The sequence below is a fragment of the Siphateles boraxobius genome, unplaced genomic scaffold (genome assembly GCF_051911475.1).
Source record: "Siphateles boraxobius isolate OS27281-9 unplaced genomic scaffold, OSU_SipBor_1 111, whole genome shotgun sequence".
Classification (NCBI taxonomy): domain Eukaryota; kingdom Metazoa; phylum Chordata; class Actinopteri; order Cypriniformes; family Leuciscidae; genus Siphateles; species Siphateles boraxobius.
Window position 1 is genome coordinate 826250 of NW_027508713.1, and position 20507 is coordinate 846756.

General features: G+C 38.7%; 1 protein-coding gene across 1 annotated transcript in view; it reads right to left on the minus strand.

Annotated features, from left to right (window-relative positions):
• Positions 1-20507, minus strand: part of LOC143706708 (uncharacterized) — a 51404-nt gene that overhangs the window by 18407 nt on the left and 12490 nt on the right. The window contains exons 3-5 of the mRNA XM_077198942.1: positions 13272-13616; positions 12925-13173; positions 11569-11826 (exon numbers count right to left, since the gene is read on the minus strand). Coding sequence (XP_077055057.1) covers positions 11569-11826; positions 12925-13173; positions 13272-13616 — 852 coding nt within the window. The remainder of the gene's footprint in view (positions 1-11568; positions 11827-12924; positions 13174-13271; positions 13617-20507) is intronic.

Genomic DNA, 20507 nt, shown 5'->3' on the forward strand with positions numbered 1-20507 from the left:
ACAACTCCACAAACAGCATTACCAGCTTCCCTTATTACTAACCAGACTGACTTTATTTCTGTCAGACGTCTAAAAAGATCGCATTAAGAATTAACAGAGGTTTAACTCTAATATGTTTAATTTGAAGTCACCATAACAGTGATTAGTGTTTCCATTAGTTGGGCTCTTAACTCATTAAATCAGCTTTAGATATTTTGGCTGCTGTGACAGTGAGTTTGACAATCACATTTACAGCAGCAAAGAAAGCTAAAGTGTAATGAGATCAGGTGATGATGGTTATCTAGCGATGGTTTTACAATCATAATGAAATAGCCTGATTCACTGATGTCTGTTGAATGTAATAATTGTGTTGTATCATTAACATATTCACATCACTAAACCTGTGTGTCTGCAGCATTAGATCACCTGGACTATACACCTCTGCAGAAAAGTAACGGGTTTAGAGTAAAAGTGCCACTAAACACCATTCTGGTGACTTCAAATTAAACATTCAATGAAACATCAACATCGAAACCTCTGTTGACCGATCCGAGTTGTGTATCTATAACACATTAGTGTGTAAAGAGGAATAACACGTTAGTATAATAACACGTGTAGTCCTTATATAAACGTATTTTTACATCTGCCCGTTTCACTTTATTTTTTTAAATTCTGAGTATGTAATTACCTGACACAATTTGTGTGTTAAAATGACTTAAACATCTATTGTGTTAAATTTGACACAACATGTGTTGTCCCTGAGCACACACACTACATGTGTTAAAACTGACACAACATTTGTAACACAACTCTTTTTAGAGCGTACTGATGAAAATATTGTTTTATCGGTTACACTGGACCATGAAATATGACAAAACTATATTACTATTTGGAAACATCAACTCATTACAGGAAATATAAGCTCATCTTCTCAGAATCTATGGAGAGATAAATGTGAATAAATGATCTCAGACAGAGGAGTGAAGAGAGAACCAAGAAATCAGCCACAAACAACATGATGCACTCTCAAATAATGAAATATATGAATAATGAGACGAATAAAATAATCAAAGTTGATTTATTAAATACCCAATGACATCAAAATATTAGTTTTGTGTCTTTTAGTTCTTATCTATCAGCTCAGAGCTCATTTATGCTAGTGAACTCCTTTGACATGATTCATATTTAACACACACATTCACTTCCGAGAACACGAGTCAAAAATATCCATGATCTGCTGCTACAGTGATTTTTGTCCAATCGAATGCTCTGAACAATGAGAAAGTCCCTCCCCCTAAACCATGTGACACTGACTAGCAAGAAGCAAAACACTATTGGACATTTCTAAAAGGGAGAAGCGTTTGACATGTTCAACACACACTTCCTGTTTCATAGAGAAATATGTGAGTACAGGACAGAAGAAAGTGCAGATCAGCCGCTCATGAGGCCTTCAATAAAACATCAGAGAGTTTCTAATGTGAATGTAAGAGAGACTCACCGTGAATCATGAGCAGAAAGATCAGAGGAAGAGGAGGAGCCATTCTGACCGACATCAGCATAAAATATATCTATAATACAGCATTAATATAATCACTTAAACAAGTATAAATCACCCTATTCTTTACATTTCTCATGTAAAGACACGTTATATGAGCAATAATCATCAGTTTTATTTAAGTAAGAGTGTGTTTGTCTTACCGTGTTGAAGCTCATCAGATCAACAGCAACCAAATGACTGACTGTTTTAACACAAGCACTTTATCTTTACAGTGAAGTGTATCACTGATCATATTTTAATACACAGACAGACTGAGGAAGGCGTTTGTCCCTCAAATATATGCAATATTGCGTTTGTTCCTCAGGCGATACGGCTTTTTAATTCTTCCCTGAGAGCAGGGCCTAATTTATTAATTAATTTATTTATATTGGGCTGCTTGTCTTGTTTTGTTTGTTTTTATTAAGTGTTTTAATTGTTGCTACTGGAAACTTGAATTTCCATAGCGGATGAATAAAGTATCTATCTATCTATCTATCTATCTATCTATCTATCTATCTATCTATCTATCTATCTATCTATCTATCTATCTATCTATCTATCTATCTATCTATTCTATCAAGTGTTCACTTCATAACTTTAACACATCTTCAGTGTTAATTGTAACAGTTTTTTAACACTTTAACACTCTTAACTCTTTAAAAGAGTTAATTTTACATTTTACATATTCACAGTTTTTGCTGTGTATATGTAAATCACCCTATTCTAAATATTTCTCATGTAAAGACTCATATGAGCAATAATCATCATAATTATTTCATTTAAGAGTGTGTTTGTCTTACCGTGTTGAAGCTCATCAGATCAACAGCAACCAAATGACTGACTGTTTTAACACAAGCACGTTTAGCTTTGTGTGGTTAACACTGTTTATTAACACCCAGAGACGGAAATATCGCTTTGCCTCCTTCAACAAGAGAACAACATTACTGAACTAAACTTACATAAAGAAAAATAATGATATTTTTCTTTAAGTTGAAGATGAATAAATGTAAAGATGAACGATAGTGATGTACAGGTGAGGCTCATCAAGGTGGATGTCAGTCGTAGGAGATGGTGACCTCTGGTGGCGGTTTGAGGGATTGAACGAGCACATATGAGACGAGATGTGTCAGACTGCAGAACCGCAGCGCTACACGTGTCAGCAGTTTCAGGCCAGCAGCTTCAGATAGGAACGTCAGGAGCTGACAATCGCCTAAAGCTTGCTTTATACCAGAGATGGTCTTATTATTGGGAGAAACCAGGATCTGTGGCTCTACCAGTGGAAAACGTGTAACGCTAACTTGGATCACGTGTGCCTTGATAACCACTCACATTATAGCCTTGACTTCATTGAGGCTGTGTCAGAAATTACTGCCTATAACCTTAAATAAGGCACTATTTGATGGAACAGCCATTTGTAGTGGTGTCTGAAACCATAGTGTTGTTATCGAGTGCACTCATTCAATCCCACAATGCACCGAAATAACAAATGTACAAGAGATGTATGTCTCAATGGCTAGAGAATACCCAAAATGCACTGTGAGAGTCGTGTCGAATTAATTCCCAGGTCTGATCAGAAGATGGCGTCTACAGCTGAATCATCCATCCATCCATTTTCCAAACCGCTGGTACAATGTGGCTACAGCATAATATCATAAAGGTTTAATTTCCTTTTGTTGATTATTCAATTGGAAGATTAAGGTTTATACATGCTAGTTTCCATGAGAGAGTTCAAGGTAAATCTTTTTATTTATTATTACTGGAGCTGCCAGTTTGCTGAGTTTCAAATGATTATTAAACAGCAAGCACAGACTATGCAAAAGCGGCAGCCATTCTGGCGCATTCAGAGTCTAAATTCACTCACTCGTTTTCATTCACTCCTATACTCAATACCCAGTCAACTCGTGAGATCATGTGATGATCACAGTGACATTGCACAATTCTCATGTATACTCTACTGACTTCAGCCAAAGCCTTAGATTAAATAAAAGAAGACATTAAATCTGTGAAGATCTCAGCAGAGGAGGATTAAACAACTCCACAAACAGCATTACCAGCTTCACTTATTACTAACCAGATTTACTTCTGTCATATGTGCACTTATTGAGATTAACAGAGGTTTAGATGTTGATGACTTATTGAAAATAAGTTTGTTTGATGTCACCATTATGGTGATCAGTGTTTAATCTAATTGGACTAGTGATGTCCGGTTTATGAAGAAATTGGTCATATGAACCGGTTCTTTTTAATGAACCGGTCAAACCAGTACACTAAATCGGACTGTATCGTCCGAAACAGTTTGCGTCTTGAGTCAGCGCTGATCCACAAATTGCTAAAGTTACTCACTTACGGACATGCCTAACAGTCCCTCTGACTGGACATAAACCAATATCCTGGAGTATATTTTACTCCAGTAACTCCAACAGTTCACTGAACTGAGACATGTTGTGCTGAGAGAAGTCATGAGCACGGGCATCTGATACTGAGCATGCGCAAACTAGCGAATGCACAGGTACAGCGGTTCTCGGATCACCAGTACAGAACCGAGAACTGTTTATTTCAGACACGTTCGACATACTGAGAACCGATGAGCTGATGAACTGAGCATGCGTGCAATTTTTTCAGAGGGACGAAATGCATGTTTTTTGTATTTTGTTGAACATAAGTAAGTGTAACAGTTTATAAAACATGTTGGGAACATGTTTATCACATAATTACTGTCTTATCACTGTATTATTTTAAAGATTGGAAACACATTGAATGGATTGAAAAACTATAAAACTAAACATTTATTATTATACTAAAACATTATTTTTAGGAATATTCTGGGAGCCACTGATGAGTTTTGAATGATGCACCCAGAATGCACTGCGGCATGAAACATGTCGACGTTATTGAGATTCACATGCTGATTCTTGAAGTTTTTGTAGTGGTGTAATTCTTATTATACGAGGATTTATTTTTTTAGAATTAAGTCTAAAGATTTTTTTTATTTGAATGTTGAAGAATGGCGTTCTGTAGAAACACTGGATTGTAATGATCATGTGAAATTAATATCAGAGACTAGTCCCTGCATGTAAATAAGGCTGCAACAAATGATATCTTCATTATCAACATATAGCCAACATACTTGATCACAATTTCTGTTGTTATAACAAACATGTACAGCATTCAGAGAAAATCGAACATCAAATAGTGAAGCCCAAAGAGCTCAACTAAAGCAAACACTGACTTCCACAATGATGACCAAACCAAACTATTACTTTCACACAAACTCTTTTAGTGTTTCATCACTGAAACACATCACTAACTTTAACATAGATTGGGATCAAATGTTCTCTGGTCAGAATTAATTTTATTCTGGGGATTTTGCTGTTTATGTACCAAAACTATAAACACGCATGATTACACACTTTTATATCAAGTAATATTGCCTTTCAGGGCTCCGCACACAAGAGATACAGTGGATATAAAAAGTCTACACACTCCTGTTAAAACAGTGATGTAAAACATAAAGCAAAGATAACTCAGAGCATTTGCACATTTCATGTAAAAAATGACAACCTATGCAATGCCACTGAAAACCAACGTTTTTAGAAGATCAAAATAAAGAGCTTATACAAAACATCAACGGGTTCTCGTTGTTGAAAGGTGGATAGAATCATGAATCAAAGTGTTTTTGCAAAATAATAAATAGAGCGGGAAAATATTGCCATGATGTCAAGATGTGCCAAACTGATGAGAGTCCCATCCAAACGGAGATCTGTAATAAAACATAAAACCAAAAGCTGCTTCAACCAAGTATAAACTCAGTGGTGTGAACAGTTATTTATTTCAGATGTTTTTAGCTTTATTTTTTCCCCTGAAATGTCACTGGTTTTTAGTTGCATTGCATCGGTTGTAGTATTTAGAATCAGAATCAGAATCAGAATCACTTTATTGCCAAGTAGTGCTTTCACCAACAAGGAACTTGCTTCAGTAACAAGATGCTACCATGGCTGCTATAATCAGCGGCAATCTTGAGAAAAATACAGCATGACATGAGGAGAGGTGAGGAGAAAAAAAAGGTGACCCCCAGACTATGCTCCTGTAAGGAGAACAGTCTGGGAACAGGAAAAAAAACCTCAGCAACATTAGCACATAAACGGTACACTCTACAACATGAACAAGACATTGCAACACGGTTGGGAGTTGGGGATGGAAGTAGTCCAGCACAGGCAAGCAGCATCCGGTCCTGCAGCCATTATGGCGCTGGTCACAGACCCGCCTGTCAGACTGGGGGGACGAAGCGGCGAAGGCGGGGGATGGGGTGTGGGGCGGATGCATATCTGTGTATGTGTAAGTTCATGTGTGTGTAGGCCTGGAGAGAGTCGCTAAGCCCGCACCATAATCTAGATGCCTCAGTCCGCAGGATTGTCATAGCGATACACAGCAAGTTGCCATGGAGACAACCTTGATCAGGTCCATACAGCGTCAACAATCAACAGATGTCTGGGGAGTCGGGGAAGGAGCGCAAGAGCGGCTCACTGCAGTGCTCTTCCGGGAGAGTTGTTGTTCCAGCAGCGGCCTTGGCCAAGGCCAGTGCTGGTAGTGGGGTGCCGAAACAGATAAGATTGGGATTGTTTGGTCTTGGGGCGAGTAGCCGCATTCAATTTACACAGGCTATTCTCCTGGTCCATTTTGGTCTCTGAAACGATCCATTTGCATTCGCAAAGCTGTGAGCTTCTCCATGATGTTATCCGTATTGTGGTTCATAGTCTGAGTGGGTCTATGCTTCAATCATGACGGGCAGCCTTGTGGGGCTTTGGACAGCTGTCACCGTCTGCTTAATTCCTCGATAAACCAGGGCAATGCCTAATCCAATCAGCAGAAGACCTGTTATCATGGTGCCGAATAGGTAGATATCTTCAATGTCCTCCAGGGAAAGAGCCGCCAGACACACGACCCGCCACCTCTCCCGCGAGTCCATCGTGTTGCCAGCTGCGACGGTCCCGGCAGGGCAGTCAGGTTCCCCCGAACCCAAGCTTCTCGTCGAGAAGATGGTGTCAGATGCGTTGAGAGAACAGTTGATCAAATCCATAATTTCTTAGTTTGGAGAGCAGCGCAGGAAGAGTCTCTCAAAGTACAAGACAGTAAACATGCAAAAATGTTCATATGATTTATCTTTTGTTTCAATTTTTACATCAGAAAAACTGCTGTTTTAAAAGGGATGTGAAGACGTCCTATTTCCACTGTATATAAAAGCTGATTTTTATTTATTTTATTTTTGCTCTGTCCCAAACACTACGGCCTCTTCTTGTTAGGCTGAAAGAAAGAAACAACGAAGTAAAAAATAATGAGAGTAAGTGAATGAATATATAAGTAATACTTATTTTTTTGTTATTTGATCTTAAACAGTAAATTTTATTCTTTGAATCATATGCTTAGTCTATTTGATATTCAGTGAATAGTGTGAAAAGTTCAGTAAAACACTTACTGTTGCATTCTCATAGTCATGTTGACTTAACTCATCATCACAAGCCTCACGTCTGTTATAATGATGTCTGGACTGACTCATCTTTTTCATTAAAAAAAACAAACAGAATAGAGAGAAATGCAAAATTAAGGTCTTCCAACACCCACTGGATAAAAGTCACGACTACATTCAGGATTTCAATCTGAGTGCAGTTCATTTAATTAAATTACTGATAACCAAATTCATTTTTCTCACCTGAGATTTGAGTGTGTCATTTCTCTTTTTCATCCTCTTGATTCCCCTTGAAAACCAATTAATGTGATGTGATCAGATTTTTATTTGAAAACCTTTCAGTTTGGTTTGTCTAAACTATGGGATCATATTTAGTGTACATTTTAAAAAATATATATATTAGTCACCTTTTTTTCTAAGCTGACCCCCCCCAAAAAATCCTATGAATCCAACTTGAAATGAAATCAAATATATGTAGAAACACCCAATTTAGCCTGAAAAGTGAGCCTTTACCTTAACACTTGTTGTTTCTGAGAAGAGGTTAAGACAGTACAAGTAACTGCAGTCAAAAATTGCAAACATCCTACCAAATTATCACCATCGTAATGATCACTGCAGCTCCACAAAACACTCCAATGGAAATGTATAATATCACCAAACATCCTACAGCTGAGACAAAAAGTATAACATCTGAAAATATTAATTTACTTCACTTTAGATTAAAAAGATTTAAAGTGATAGTTCACACAAAATTAAAAAAATATATATACTGTTATCAATTACTGACAACAAAGTTGTTCCAAGCCTTTATTAATTTCTTTGTTATTCTGAACACAGAAGAAGATGTTTTGAAGAAGGATGGTTAACAACCAGATGACGGTAGCCACTGACTTCCATAGTATGTAAAAGAAGTAATGTTTGGTTACCCAGCTTCTTCACTATATCATCTTCTGTGTTCAGCATAACAAATAAATTCATAGAGGTTTAGAACTTGATGACATAATTTTCATTTTTGGGTGAACTATCACTTAAGTTTATGAGACCATGATGGTTTGAGTCACTTACTCAAAATTATGTAAGATGAATATATTTGAATTGCATATAAAATTTCTATCCATTTGCTGTACAGAGCTTTAACATAAACAAACAAATAAATATAATGTGATCAGTCATATTTATCAGTCATACTTAAAGGCACACTAATGGCGCTTTTCCACTACACAGTTGTAAAGTATGCGCGCAGAACCATGAAGTCAGCATTCCTTAACACTATAAACACACGTTAACAAGGGTTTCTAAAGCCCCAACCTATGACTCTTCCAATTCTAAATCTTCCGTTAGCGCCAGCCAGTCTGGAGGGTAGATTAGTTTGTGACACCTTTACAGCGTAATGAGTCCCCACAGAGATCCTCGCGCGATCCTGATTTGTTCGCGAGCCAACATCCAAGAAGACCGTTATCTCCAAACCCCCCCCCCCCAGCGAGGAAGGAATGCCAGATACGCAAATGGACAACACACACACACACACACACACACACACACACACACACACACACACACACACACACACACACACACACACACACACACACACACACACACACACACACATATATATGCATCTATAACATTAAAACCCAGAAATGAGTGATTATGAAATGTAAAAATGATGTATTCCTGTATGTCTGAAGTTTATACTGTATCCTGTCTATCTAGGACTGTTAGTTATGTAGTTGAACCTTGCGGACTTCTATAAAGGTCTAAGAGTTTATATATATCCTTGTATGCGTAACAAACACAGAGTGATTGGTATTAAACGAAATCGCTCAACTTGCTCGAGCCAAATATATGTAAGAAGTTAATGAAAAAAAATATTCTACTATGTTTTTCCCATCTTTGTAAGTGAAAGGCCAAACGCTCGTCCTCATAAAACACGCGAATGAGGTCATCAGATTAAGACAAAGGGAATATCGGGCGCCCAAAATCTGTGAGTTTCTATTGGACAGTGCCTCCACAGAAAGGGGCGTTTAGTTTCATTTTAAAAGACCGCGACACGGCTCAACTCTCTCTCTTCTTCGTGCTACTCTTCCTGTGTTTGTCCTGCGACCTAGTCGCGTTATTTTATCTTCGGTTTTATTTTACGTTTAACTCAGTCTTTTATTTGATGCTCAGTTCTTGTCGGAAGACTGAACACAGCATTTTACGTTTTGATAGAAGTCCTATATCCTCCGGGTGAAAGGACTCCTCCACAGCATACCTTTAAGACTTTCGAATTTCCCGCGAGCAAAACACGCCCTCGAAACACCGAAAGGACGCTTCCAGCTCACCAACTACGAGGACATCCACACCCACACACGCCGGCTTGTCCAGCGACATAAAGGTCCAGTGCAAGTATAATTCAATCCAGATTCCAGCGCGTTAAAGTGTGTATTTTCCTTGTTGGTTCTTAAGGTTCAACTGTGGTAACAATCTTTGTTTTCCTGTCTTCTACTTTTCTTTCTTACTGTTTTTGTTTTTATTGTTCGATATATTCATTTTTAAATGTAGTTATATTGTCTAGTTCATTTTTATTAAACCCATTATACTCTTGATTGTCTCTGTTTGTTGGTCACGGAACAAAGCCTCTTTAATGTACGATCTAAAGCTACGAGCTGATACTGATAAAGTTAACTAATTTGATTAGTAAACTGATACTAAGGATAAACCTTTTTGAGAATTGGTAACGAATATCGAACAAGCAGCTCGGTGGACGAACTGATTAGTTGGGATAACAGTTGCAGTAACTCTATTAAGGTATTCTGAAAATTAATAGAGCCCGCCTGCATATGAATTATATACTTAATTAATTACAATTCGTTGTGTTAATTAACTATATATCTCTGAAGCAGACGCGTGAGCTATATAATCCCTATTTGGGTGATTTTTATGTATGATGATCTAGTTCAGGCCCGTATTCAATCACTGTTGATTCCAAATTAATAATTGTTGAATATTTGTTCCCCAAACCTGAGCTAAGTTCCTTACACAATACCAGCTCGTCTCATCTCATCTCGACCTTTGTTTGGTTTTCCACTGTGTAAAACTTGTACCTGCTTTCGGGTACTTTTTTTCGTATCTCCTCCGGCGAGGTTCTAAGCGGTTTGAGGCGAGCTGAGGCGATGCTAAAATGTGACGTGAAACACTGCAGAGTGCTTATTGGCTGATTGGTTTTTCTTGACATAAAAAATAGTTTTGAAAAATGAAAATGTTTAAAAAGTCAACTAAAGCAAATACCGATCACCATAATGGTGACTTCAAACCAAACTATTATTTTCAAATAATAAATCAACAACAAAATCTCTGTTAATGGTCAACAAGAACTTCTGTAGACGTCTGACAGAAATAAAGTCAGTCTGGTTAGTAATAAGTGAAGCTGGTAATGCTGTTTGTGGAGTTGTTTAATCCTCCTCTGCTGAGATCTTCACAGATTTAATGTGCATTTCACTCTTTTTGCAGTGCGGTGTTTATTCCAAGCAAAATGTCAAACGTTGGGTTTAGACGTCAACCTGACTTTCATTTTTAACCCAAGTATGTCATCTGATGTTGGATTAGTTGGAGTCCAACATCTTCCTGAAGTCACATTGACGTACTTTGCTTGCTGGGGATTTATGTAATAGTACACAGAAAAAGTGTTCATGTGTGTGCACACTATTATAGTGTTAAAGTACCATTAAAGCAGTGTTGAAGTTAATGAGATAATTAAGTGAAGACTGAGCATTAATGATGAACACCTGCTGTTAACAAGCATCACTGAAGTAAAGAGAAACACAAGGACTACAACTGACTTCAGACACAGTCTTATGCCGAGTTCACACTGCACGATTTGATTTTTCACACAAATGCCCTAAATCATAAGCAAAACGGTGCTCGTTCACGTGAGTGACAATCACGTAGTGTGAATTATCAAAGAGCCAATCTGGGAGAAGCAATGATACGTCGCCGACAACCGTGAGATATCTGGACCTGTCGGAGACTCAAAATCCTGCTGTGTGGGTGTGTTCTGACTGAAAACTACATCGGCGATGACCTACAGCCAATGAGAGAGCAAGAAAGAGGAAAGTTGGGATGTTCGGGGAGGAGTTATAGACCAGAATATCAGTAATTTAATAGATATATTTACAATCATATCAAACAGAATCAAAGCGCAAACATTACATAAATCTTATTTGTTTAATTTATGTATGACTGACATTTATGAATCACATTCAGTTTATGTTTATGTTTATTTTTGTTAAAACTATGTAACCCAAATGGATGGAAATTGTCTATGAAATTCAAATACATAAATCTTAAATTTAGACATTAATGTTTGTTTGTTTGTTGTTTAAAAGTGCTGTTGCTGCAGCTCAGAGTCACTGAATTTCCCACCTAAAAAAGACCAGCCTAACTAATGGACACTGAGACATTCCTGGGAGGGTCTAAAAATTATTATTATTATAACTTATTGTGGCAAAGATCATGAACCATTTTTGTGCTACTAATATTTACTGATATCATAATAGACATAATGGAATGGTCTATATTATCTTGTGTTTTACTTTAAACTTACACATGATATTTAAAGTCACAGCATCAGAGTATTTCTCTCCATGTTCATAGATGGACTTGCACTTGTATTCTCCACTGTCATCAGAGCTGATCTTTGAGATGTTGTAGATTCTTCCAGATCCTACAATCGTTCCTCCTTTAAACCAGCTGAAGTTCAGAGCCGGAGGGTTTGAGTCACTGATGCAGGTCAGAGTCACTGAATCTCCCTCGACTATTGCACAACATGGACTCACCCCTACAAATGTGTGCTGTGGAGGATCTAGAAGAAAATGTGTTATTTTTAGTTATTTAGTATCTTTAGTTTGTACTACAGTAGAGTTTGTTTTAGAAACCATGTCATCACACTGTTTGAATTCTTAATGGCATTTATTTGCAATAAGAGTAAATCTATCTGTACATTTGTGCTCCAGTGGCAAACTGTCCCGCAGTTTTGATTTGAGCTATTCGCACAGTAAAATCTCTGGTGTTAAAGTAACACTGCTCGGCGTTCATGTGGTCTCCACCAGCAGGGTGTTAAAAGTAACTTTTGATAAAAGTGTCTGCTATATGAATAAATGTAAATGTAGCAACAACAAGGTAATTTCTTTGCAATAAGTGTAATGTTGTTCATACTTCTAAAAGTCATATTGGGTGTATCTGATCATATTTATTAAAATCATAAATGGGCTGCATCAATGGGACCTTAATTGTCTCTATCACTAAAGCCTCCCCCAACACCTACCCTTAACCCAAACCACATCGAACCTGCTGATCCAGCCCGATCTCATGAAATTTTATTTCGAGTACCATTTATACAGCAAAAATAGTTTTTGCATGCACATGATACGCGGTTTTCGCGTGCATATGATACACACTTTATGGCGTGTAATACACATGCACTCCACACCCCTAAGCCTACCCTAGGGGTTTACAATGCGTATCATTTGCGTATCATTTTTGGCTTATAAATGGCATGAGAAATCAAATTTGTGCTATAGATACGCACTTTCATGAGTTCGTGTTGGCTGATTAGTAAAAGTGTCCTCAAAGGTCCAGGAAAGGAGACACTTGGTTTTGCAGTCGGTGTGCAGAGCCTGTCCGATCAGCGCAAGAACACCACATCCAATTTCAATTATATACACCACTTTTATTAGTTTTTTTTTTTTTTTTTTGCTTATTTGCGATGGGAATAAGGAGAGAAATGAAATCGGTGGATTTAAACTTGGGTCAGTCATGCAAAAAGCAGTTGTAAAAGTCAGGCTGTGTGATGGTGGCAGTGGCTTGTGCTTAAATAGACTCAAAATCTTTATTGATAAAAAAAAGTATATATATATATATATATATATATATATTAAAATATGACTGAATTCATACTCACACATGACATTGATCTGAACATCAGGAGAGATGTGAGTGTGTCCGTCTACAGCACAGCGATATCTGCCTGAATCCTCTCTTCTGACTGGATTGAGGGAGAGTTTGTTACTGACTTTAATCTCAGTTAATATCTTCTGTGAGTTTCTGTACCAGATGAATGTTGCTCTGTCAGTCAGAGCGCAGCTGCTTTTACATGTCAGACTGACTGAATCTCCCTCTGTCACTCTCTCAGGAGACTCCACCTGAAGATCTGAACACAACACACACATTATATCTAGTGCTGCTGTCATACACTGATTATTATTCAACATAATGCACAGAAGAAGAGATAAACCTCATCAAAGTCACCTGTGACAGTAAGAGACACTCCTGGATAACCAATCCATCTTCCTTCTGTTATATTAGTGATGAATCTGAAATAGTACATGTGTGAATCCTTCCGTGTCACATGACTCAGTATGACGGTGCAGTTCTGCTGTTTATCTCCCAGATACTGAAGCCTCTGACTGTATTCAGGGTCATTAGACAGATCTGGAGGATGTACACTATCTGCAGAGCCTTTGGTCCAGAACGCTTTCATGATCTGATATCCAGTAGGGTATGTATAAGTGCAGGCCACTATCACTGTTGAGTCCTTTAGTGCACAGATGTGTGAAGGACTGTAACTCACACCCCAATCACCACTAGAAACCCCTGAAACACAGAATTCATACTGAACTTTAGCTTGTGCATCAATGATAGAGGAAAAAAATTTATATGCAAAACAGGCACGTACATAAAGGGTTGGGGACTTTGGGGGCTTGAGCCGCTGCCCTTTTTTTTAAATAATCAAAAGTGCCCCTCTCAAAGAAATAGCAATGATAATATTGTGTCAATAAAACAAAATCGATTTGAATTGTAAATAACATGACAATGTGGAGAGAAACGTAACAAATTGCTCATAAATCGGAACTGTTTAGTTTTTACGTATTAGTCTGAGGCATCATTGCCATAACGCATTGCTATGGATTGCGTGCGTCATGCTTCTGACTTGACTGACTGCCATTCCTATGGAAGCTTGTTTCCGCCACTGAATAAAAAATAAAAAAGTTAATTGTCTTTTACCTCACGCTGCCCTGCGGCAACTACCACTGAGCCTCGCGTGTGACGTCGCGCCCTAGCCCACCAAAATGGGGGTGGCTTAGCATATAAAAGTCAGGCTCGGAGGCTGCATCACTGGTTTCATCATCTTCAGCTAAGTTCTCCGCATCGCTGGACTCTGAGAGAAGCCAATCCGCCGTCGAAACTAGTGACCAGCACGCAGAGGAAAGCACCTGAAGAAGCCGGCCGTCTTCGCCACCTTCAGCCTTCAGTGCCTGCTACGCCATCCGGCGTTGAGTATCCTTTAGTGCTTTTGCCTTCTATTCGCCGTCGCGACACTCACTCTCTCTCAAAAGAGCGCAAGCGTTTTTGTAAAAATGCCTCGCCTTTCCTGTGGCTCGTGCAGAGCCCCGCTCAGCACCGGAGACCACCCTAGATCGCGCTCGTCCGGACGTAGGCCGCCTCCCCCCCGGGGACCCCGGCCCAGGATTGCGCTGAAGCCTGAGCAGGCAAAGTCCTCCTAGCAACAGCAGAGAGGAAAAGACGGCTGGGTCTCGCCGCGGCCGGACCACCGTCAAAATATCTCGTCCTGTCAGTCCCCTCAGAGAAGGCTACTGCAGACATACATTTAGCAGCCAACGAGTCGGCAACACAGCCCGCTCGCCAGCACACAACCGCCGTTTTTATGGCGACCGAGAGAAATGTATCAATTCTGGTTATCTGGCTCACGCCGATGGTGTTTTAAGTGTAGAAAAAGTGCCCACAAGTCAGTGCTCACCCCTACACATAAACACGATGCCCCACGTGTCTCACACTCTCACAGAGCCCACTCTCATAAAGCTGGCAAGTGCCGCACGAGTGCTAGATGTAGAGAATGTGCCCACAAACCTGTGCTCACACCTACTCGCTGCCCGATCTGTTACACGGCAACAGCCTCACAGCGGCCAAGTTATGAATGTAAGTCACGTGCTCGCTCACGAGTGCTCACGCTAACTGACAAACACTTCGCCCCAGGCTCCGTCAGCGAGCCGCCGTTCCCGAGATCCGAGGGCGCGCGCGCCTCGCACACACCTCCGGTTCAGTCTCCCGAGCCCGCGAAGTGTGGCGATCGGGACCCGGAGTCCATTCTGTCCTGTTGTCCTGCCAGAAGGAGTGATGAACACGATTACGCAATCCAGAGCTCCCTCTACAAGGCGGCTTTACGCATCTAAATGGTCTGTGTTCTCCAAATGGTGTGCTGATAGAGATCTAGACCCACAAACGTGTGGGGTCCCGTGGTTGCTTGGCTTCCTTCAAGAGCTGTTGGATAAGGGCAGGTCCCCATCCACGCTTAAAGTATATGTGGCGGCCGTTGCAGCGTTCACTGAGTCGACGCGCGGTCAGTCAGTAGGAAGAAACGAGCTCGTCATCCGCTTCCTTAGAGGAGCCAGGAGGATGAATCCCCCGCGACCCACGTCGGTTCCCATGTGAGATCTTTCATTGGTCCTAGAGGCCCTGAAAGCTTTCCCCTTTGAACCGATAGACTCCGTGGACCCGCATTGCTGGCCACCTGTTTCCCACTTTTCTTTTCTCCCCGGGAATCCCTGGGACTCATGAAGTGGATGCTGGTGCGCACGGCATTGACAATGGGTTCCCGTAGCGTAAGCAACTTACGCAATACGAGAGAACCTCTTGTAAGAGAACGTACTCGGTTACATATGTAACCTCGGTTCTCTCTAGAAGAGGGAACGAGTATTGCGTAACCCGACCGTGCAGGCGCCACGAGCGATTTTCGCTTCAGCTGATGAAACCAGTGATGCAGCCTCCGAGCCTGACTTTTATATGCTAAACCACCCCCATTTTGGCGGGCTATGACGCGTAGAGGGTGCGACGTCACACGCGAGGCTCAGTGGTAGGCTGCAGCAGTTGCCGGAGGGCAGCCAATGAGCACGCAAGATAGCCTGCTCTAGGTCTGCTGGCTGCTGCACTTCTTTGACAATAAATGCAAAATTAAGGATCATTTTTGGCTTCAATATCTCGAGAAAAGATGACTTTACCCGTAGCGTAAGCAACTTACGCAATACTCGTTCCCTCTTCTAGAGAGAACCGAGGTTACGTATGTAACCGAGTACGTTCTTTCAGTCAGTGCCTATGGCTCAATGGCAGGAAAAAAACTTTTTTTCACAATTAAATGTGTTGATTCATTTAAAAATCCATGTATTACACATTTTAAAATATTACATATATCATCAACGCTCATTTATAATACACTAGCCAATCCTGATCTGGCACAACAAGTTCAGAATTAATTGGACAATGCAATCCTGAAGCGGTAACTTCGTCTTATTCACGTCTTATTCATTAATCAGTTGAAAATGACATGGACAGATGAATGGACGGACAAATTTACATTTCTGGAGCGATCTGGATCTGCGGTTTGTTTCACTTTACAAATCAAATTGTGTCACTGAAAAACTGCATTTTAACTAAAAACAAGCAGCACCAAAAATCTCATTAAAGGATTAGTTCACTTTTCATTTTTTTCAATTTCCTGATAATTTCCTGACCCCCACATCTTCCAAGATATACATGACTTTCTTTTTTCAGTCGAAAAGAAGTTAAGGTTTTAGAGGGAAACATTCCAGGATTTTTCTTCATATAGTGACTTAATTGGGGTCGAATAAAACGGGTTGAAGGTCCAAATTGCAGTTTCATTGCAGTTTCAAAGGCTCTACACAATCCCAGCCGAGGAATAAGAGTCTTATCTAGACAAACCAAAAACATACATTTATATACTTTTTAACCACAAATGCTTGCACTAGCTACCTGTGATGCGCCACACACATTACATAATCACATTGAAAGGTCACGTGTGACGTATGCGGAAGTACCCACATGAAAAATACTACAGAATATTATAATTAAATTACTCTACTATAGTGTTTTTGAACCATACACAACAAACTACACAGTGTTAAATGAACACTGCTCAGTGTTGAAGTTAATGAGATAATTAATTTATTAAATGAGTGATTATTGAGCATTATTGAAGACACCTGATGTTAACAAGCAGAATCACTGAAGGAGAAAAATCACAAATTGTATATACTTTACCATTATGGTGATCAGTGTTTGTTTTAGTTGGGCTCTTGACCCTTACATTTTTAACTTTAGATTTTGTTTGGCTGTTGTAATAGAGATATAACAGCTAGATGAACAAAGTGAAAAGGTGATCTGATGCTGTTGGTTATGTTTTAACATTTATGTTATATCATTTGTTTTACCTGAATCATGAACTCATTTAGAGACACATTTCTGAGTTGTTTACTTTATTGATTATAGCACTGTCCTGTACAGCATAATATTATTTAGCATTTTCAATGTAATCCACAGGATTTCTTAAAAGTTGTTAAAAAATGACATTCATAATGTCTAATCTGTTGCAAGAAAGTTTTGTTGGTGAATATAACCTAAACAATCACTTTCGATCAGGGATAAGATTAGAGGTTCTACTTTATAATGCTGAAAACTAAACCACCTCATCAACTTTGTTTTAGTCTTTGTCTTCCTTTACATCAAATTATGTGTTTTAGTACACTGTTACAAACAGCACAAAATAACATAAAAAGGCAAAATTCAAACGATGATGACACAATATTTTTAATAAAACATCAACATCTAAACCTCTTTTAATTCTCAGTGAGAGCTTATATTTACATCTGACAGAAATAAAGTCAGTCTGGTTAGTCATAAGTGAAGCTGGTAATGCTGTTTGTGGAGTTGTTTAATATCTTAACTCTGCTGAGATATTGAAATATTCAATGTCTTTTATCTTCAGTTGATTTCATCTAAGGCTGTGACTGAAGTCAGTTTTAGTGTTTTTCTTTCCTTCAGTAATTCTGCTTGTTAACAGCAGGTGTTCATCACTAATGCTCAATCATCACTTAATTAATTTCTTAATTATCTCATTAACTTTAACTCTGATTCAGAGTTACTTTAACACTGTTTAAGTAGATCGCATGCGATGTAAAGCCAAAGCTTGTGTTTTATGTGCTCACACTATACGGTCCGAACGTCGAGCTGCGACTGCTCACACTATACGTGTTAAATATGTGCGAGTAAACCCCCGTGCCGAGTTCACCAATTTGACAATAGATATTGTCAAAACAAGCATAAGCTATCAATATCAAAAGTATCTAGCATTTCCAATGTATGTATTAAATTATAATTAGTATTATTGCAGTATTATTATTATTATTAGGGAAGGCCTACTCTCATTATTAAATTGATAGGCTATTATGATTAATTTGCCACGCAATCATTTTATATCACATCGCATATCACATCACCGCATAGCTGACATGCTGCGAAGAAAGAAACTACTCCTCCTCATTGAAAATTGTCTAAAAACATTTAGGTCGAATACAATGAATTATAGGCCTATAATTAAAATTATTAGCAGTTTATAATATGTCCGAACACTGCAATAATCAGTCATCAATGACGATTAAAAACAGCTTGTTTAACATGCACATTGTTTAACAAATGAAAAAAAGAGGCACGGTAGCTACATCGCAGGTGCATGGCTGGGAAGACGTGGGTAATATATGGTTTATACATTTTGAAACACGAACTGGAAGTAAGCAACAGTAATTTGTAGCTAGTTTGATATCTACAGAACTTAAAGATCTCCCTATTTTCATTTTCTTTCTTGCTGCATTAAAGGTGAAATGGTTAAACTTCTGCTTTCGCGCAGGCGCAGTGAGGGAAAAACACTGAGTTTAGTGCAACCGGTTTGTAGCTCTGCTTCAACTGTGCGATATAACCGTGACATGTGCATGAGAGGCGATTCCAGTAGTGTGTCAAGATGGGTATCATCCTGGATTTAATTGATGTTCTATAGTTCGAGATAATCGATGATGTTATGTCAATGCACATGACCGGCATTGCGGAGTCTCTATAAAAGAGTTAGGTAAGTTGTAAATGTAATGTGTATGTGCATAAAGTATGTGAATGACGTAGATAATATCATGTATATGTTATATTTGATTTTCGTAAAAATGTGTTTTAATGCAGCTGATGAGAATGCTGACAGTGGTTTTGTGTTTGTGTTTGTGTAGGGTGCCACTATCGTGTTTGTGTGGCTTCTAAAGAGTAGTGTTTTACTTCAAAGTGTGCCCTAACATTTCGTAATAATTAGAAAGTTCTGAGAATTTGACACTTTGTATGGGATTACTGAATTTTCTGTGAAGATATTTTTGTGTACTATTAATTTTGTGTTTATAAATATAGTTATATAATTATAGTGACCCCGTGTGGGGAATTTGAGTAGTGCTACCTGTGATGGAGGTTGAGTGATATTAAATTATCTCCTGTTATTTGTTGAACCATTCATTTCAAATCATTGAAGATCTTTAAAAAAAATGTAAACAATAGATTGACAATAGAAGCGAATCTAAAACGCGGTTCAGTGTCAATTGATTTATTTTGTTAACTGGCAACATACCTAATTGGATAATATTTATGTTCATTCAAATGTAAAAATTTCAAGAATCAAGCATGTCTGTGAGGCATCTGTGAGTATACACTGAGTTTCGGTTCATTTATGTGATGCGCTCAAGACCGAATCGACAGAAAGCACCATTATTTTACAAAAAAACAATGTTGTGTGAATTTACAAAAATAAAAGTAGACCCTTTACAGTTTGCAATACCCTTGAACAAAAATGATGGAGTATTTTAAGTTACTAAATGCAAGTGATGTACCGGCGCCTGTAAAAATGCAGTAAGCGCTCTCTCCACACAAACATGGTGTGATACAGATAATGTGAACTTAGATATGCGCCTAATAATACTGCACATTTATCTAGGTTAACATTAGAGTGAGCGGTCTTGTAAAGTTGTTGCTACTTACATTTGACAGTGATAAGCCATATTTGAGGTCGATAAATGACAGGCGAATGTTTTGATTTCCTGCCGTTAGCGATCTGTCCGTTACAGCCTGTGTGTTTTCGGCCACTTTTTTTTTTTAGTTTTTTTCCCTGCAATTAAACAACTAATAAAGTTTTGGCCGACTAATTGGGGGCAGCCCTAATATATTTGAATTTTTTTTTTAGAAAATGACTGATGGTTTGGCTAGATCAGACTCTTATTCCTCGGCTGGATCGTGTCGAGACTTTGAAGCTGCACTGAAACTGCAATTTAGACCTTCAACCCGTTGGACCCCATTGAAGTCACTAGGCCTATATGAAGAACAATCTTTAAAAACCTTAATTTCTTTTCGACTGAAAAAAAAAGACATGAACATCTTTGATGTAAATTATATTATATAGTAAATTATCAGGACATTTTAATTCTGAAGTGAACCATTTACCATTTGATCAAACTCATAATCAATTAAATGAAGCCCAAGTGCCACCTACAGGCCTATTAAGTGAAGTGTAGGCTGACAAGAAAATGCAAAATGGTGATATGAAAAGACTTTATTATTTTACCATTTTTGATAATTATGCAGCAATAGTATATG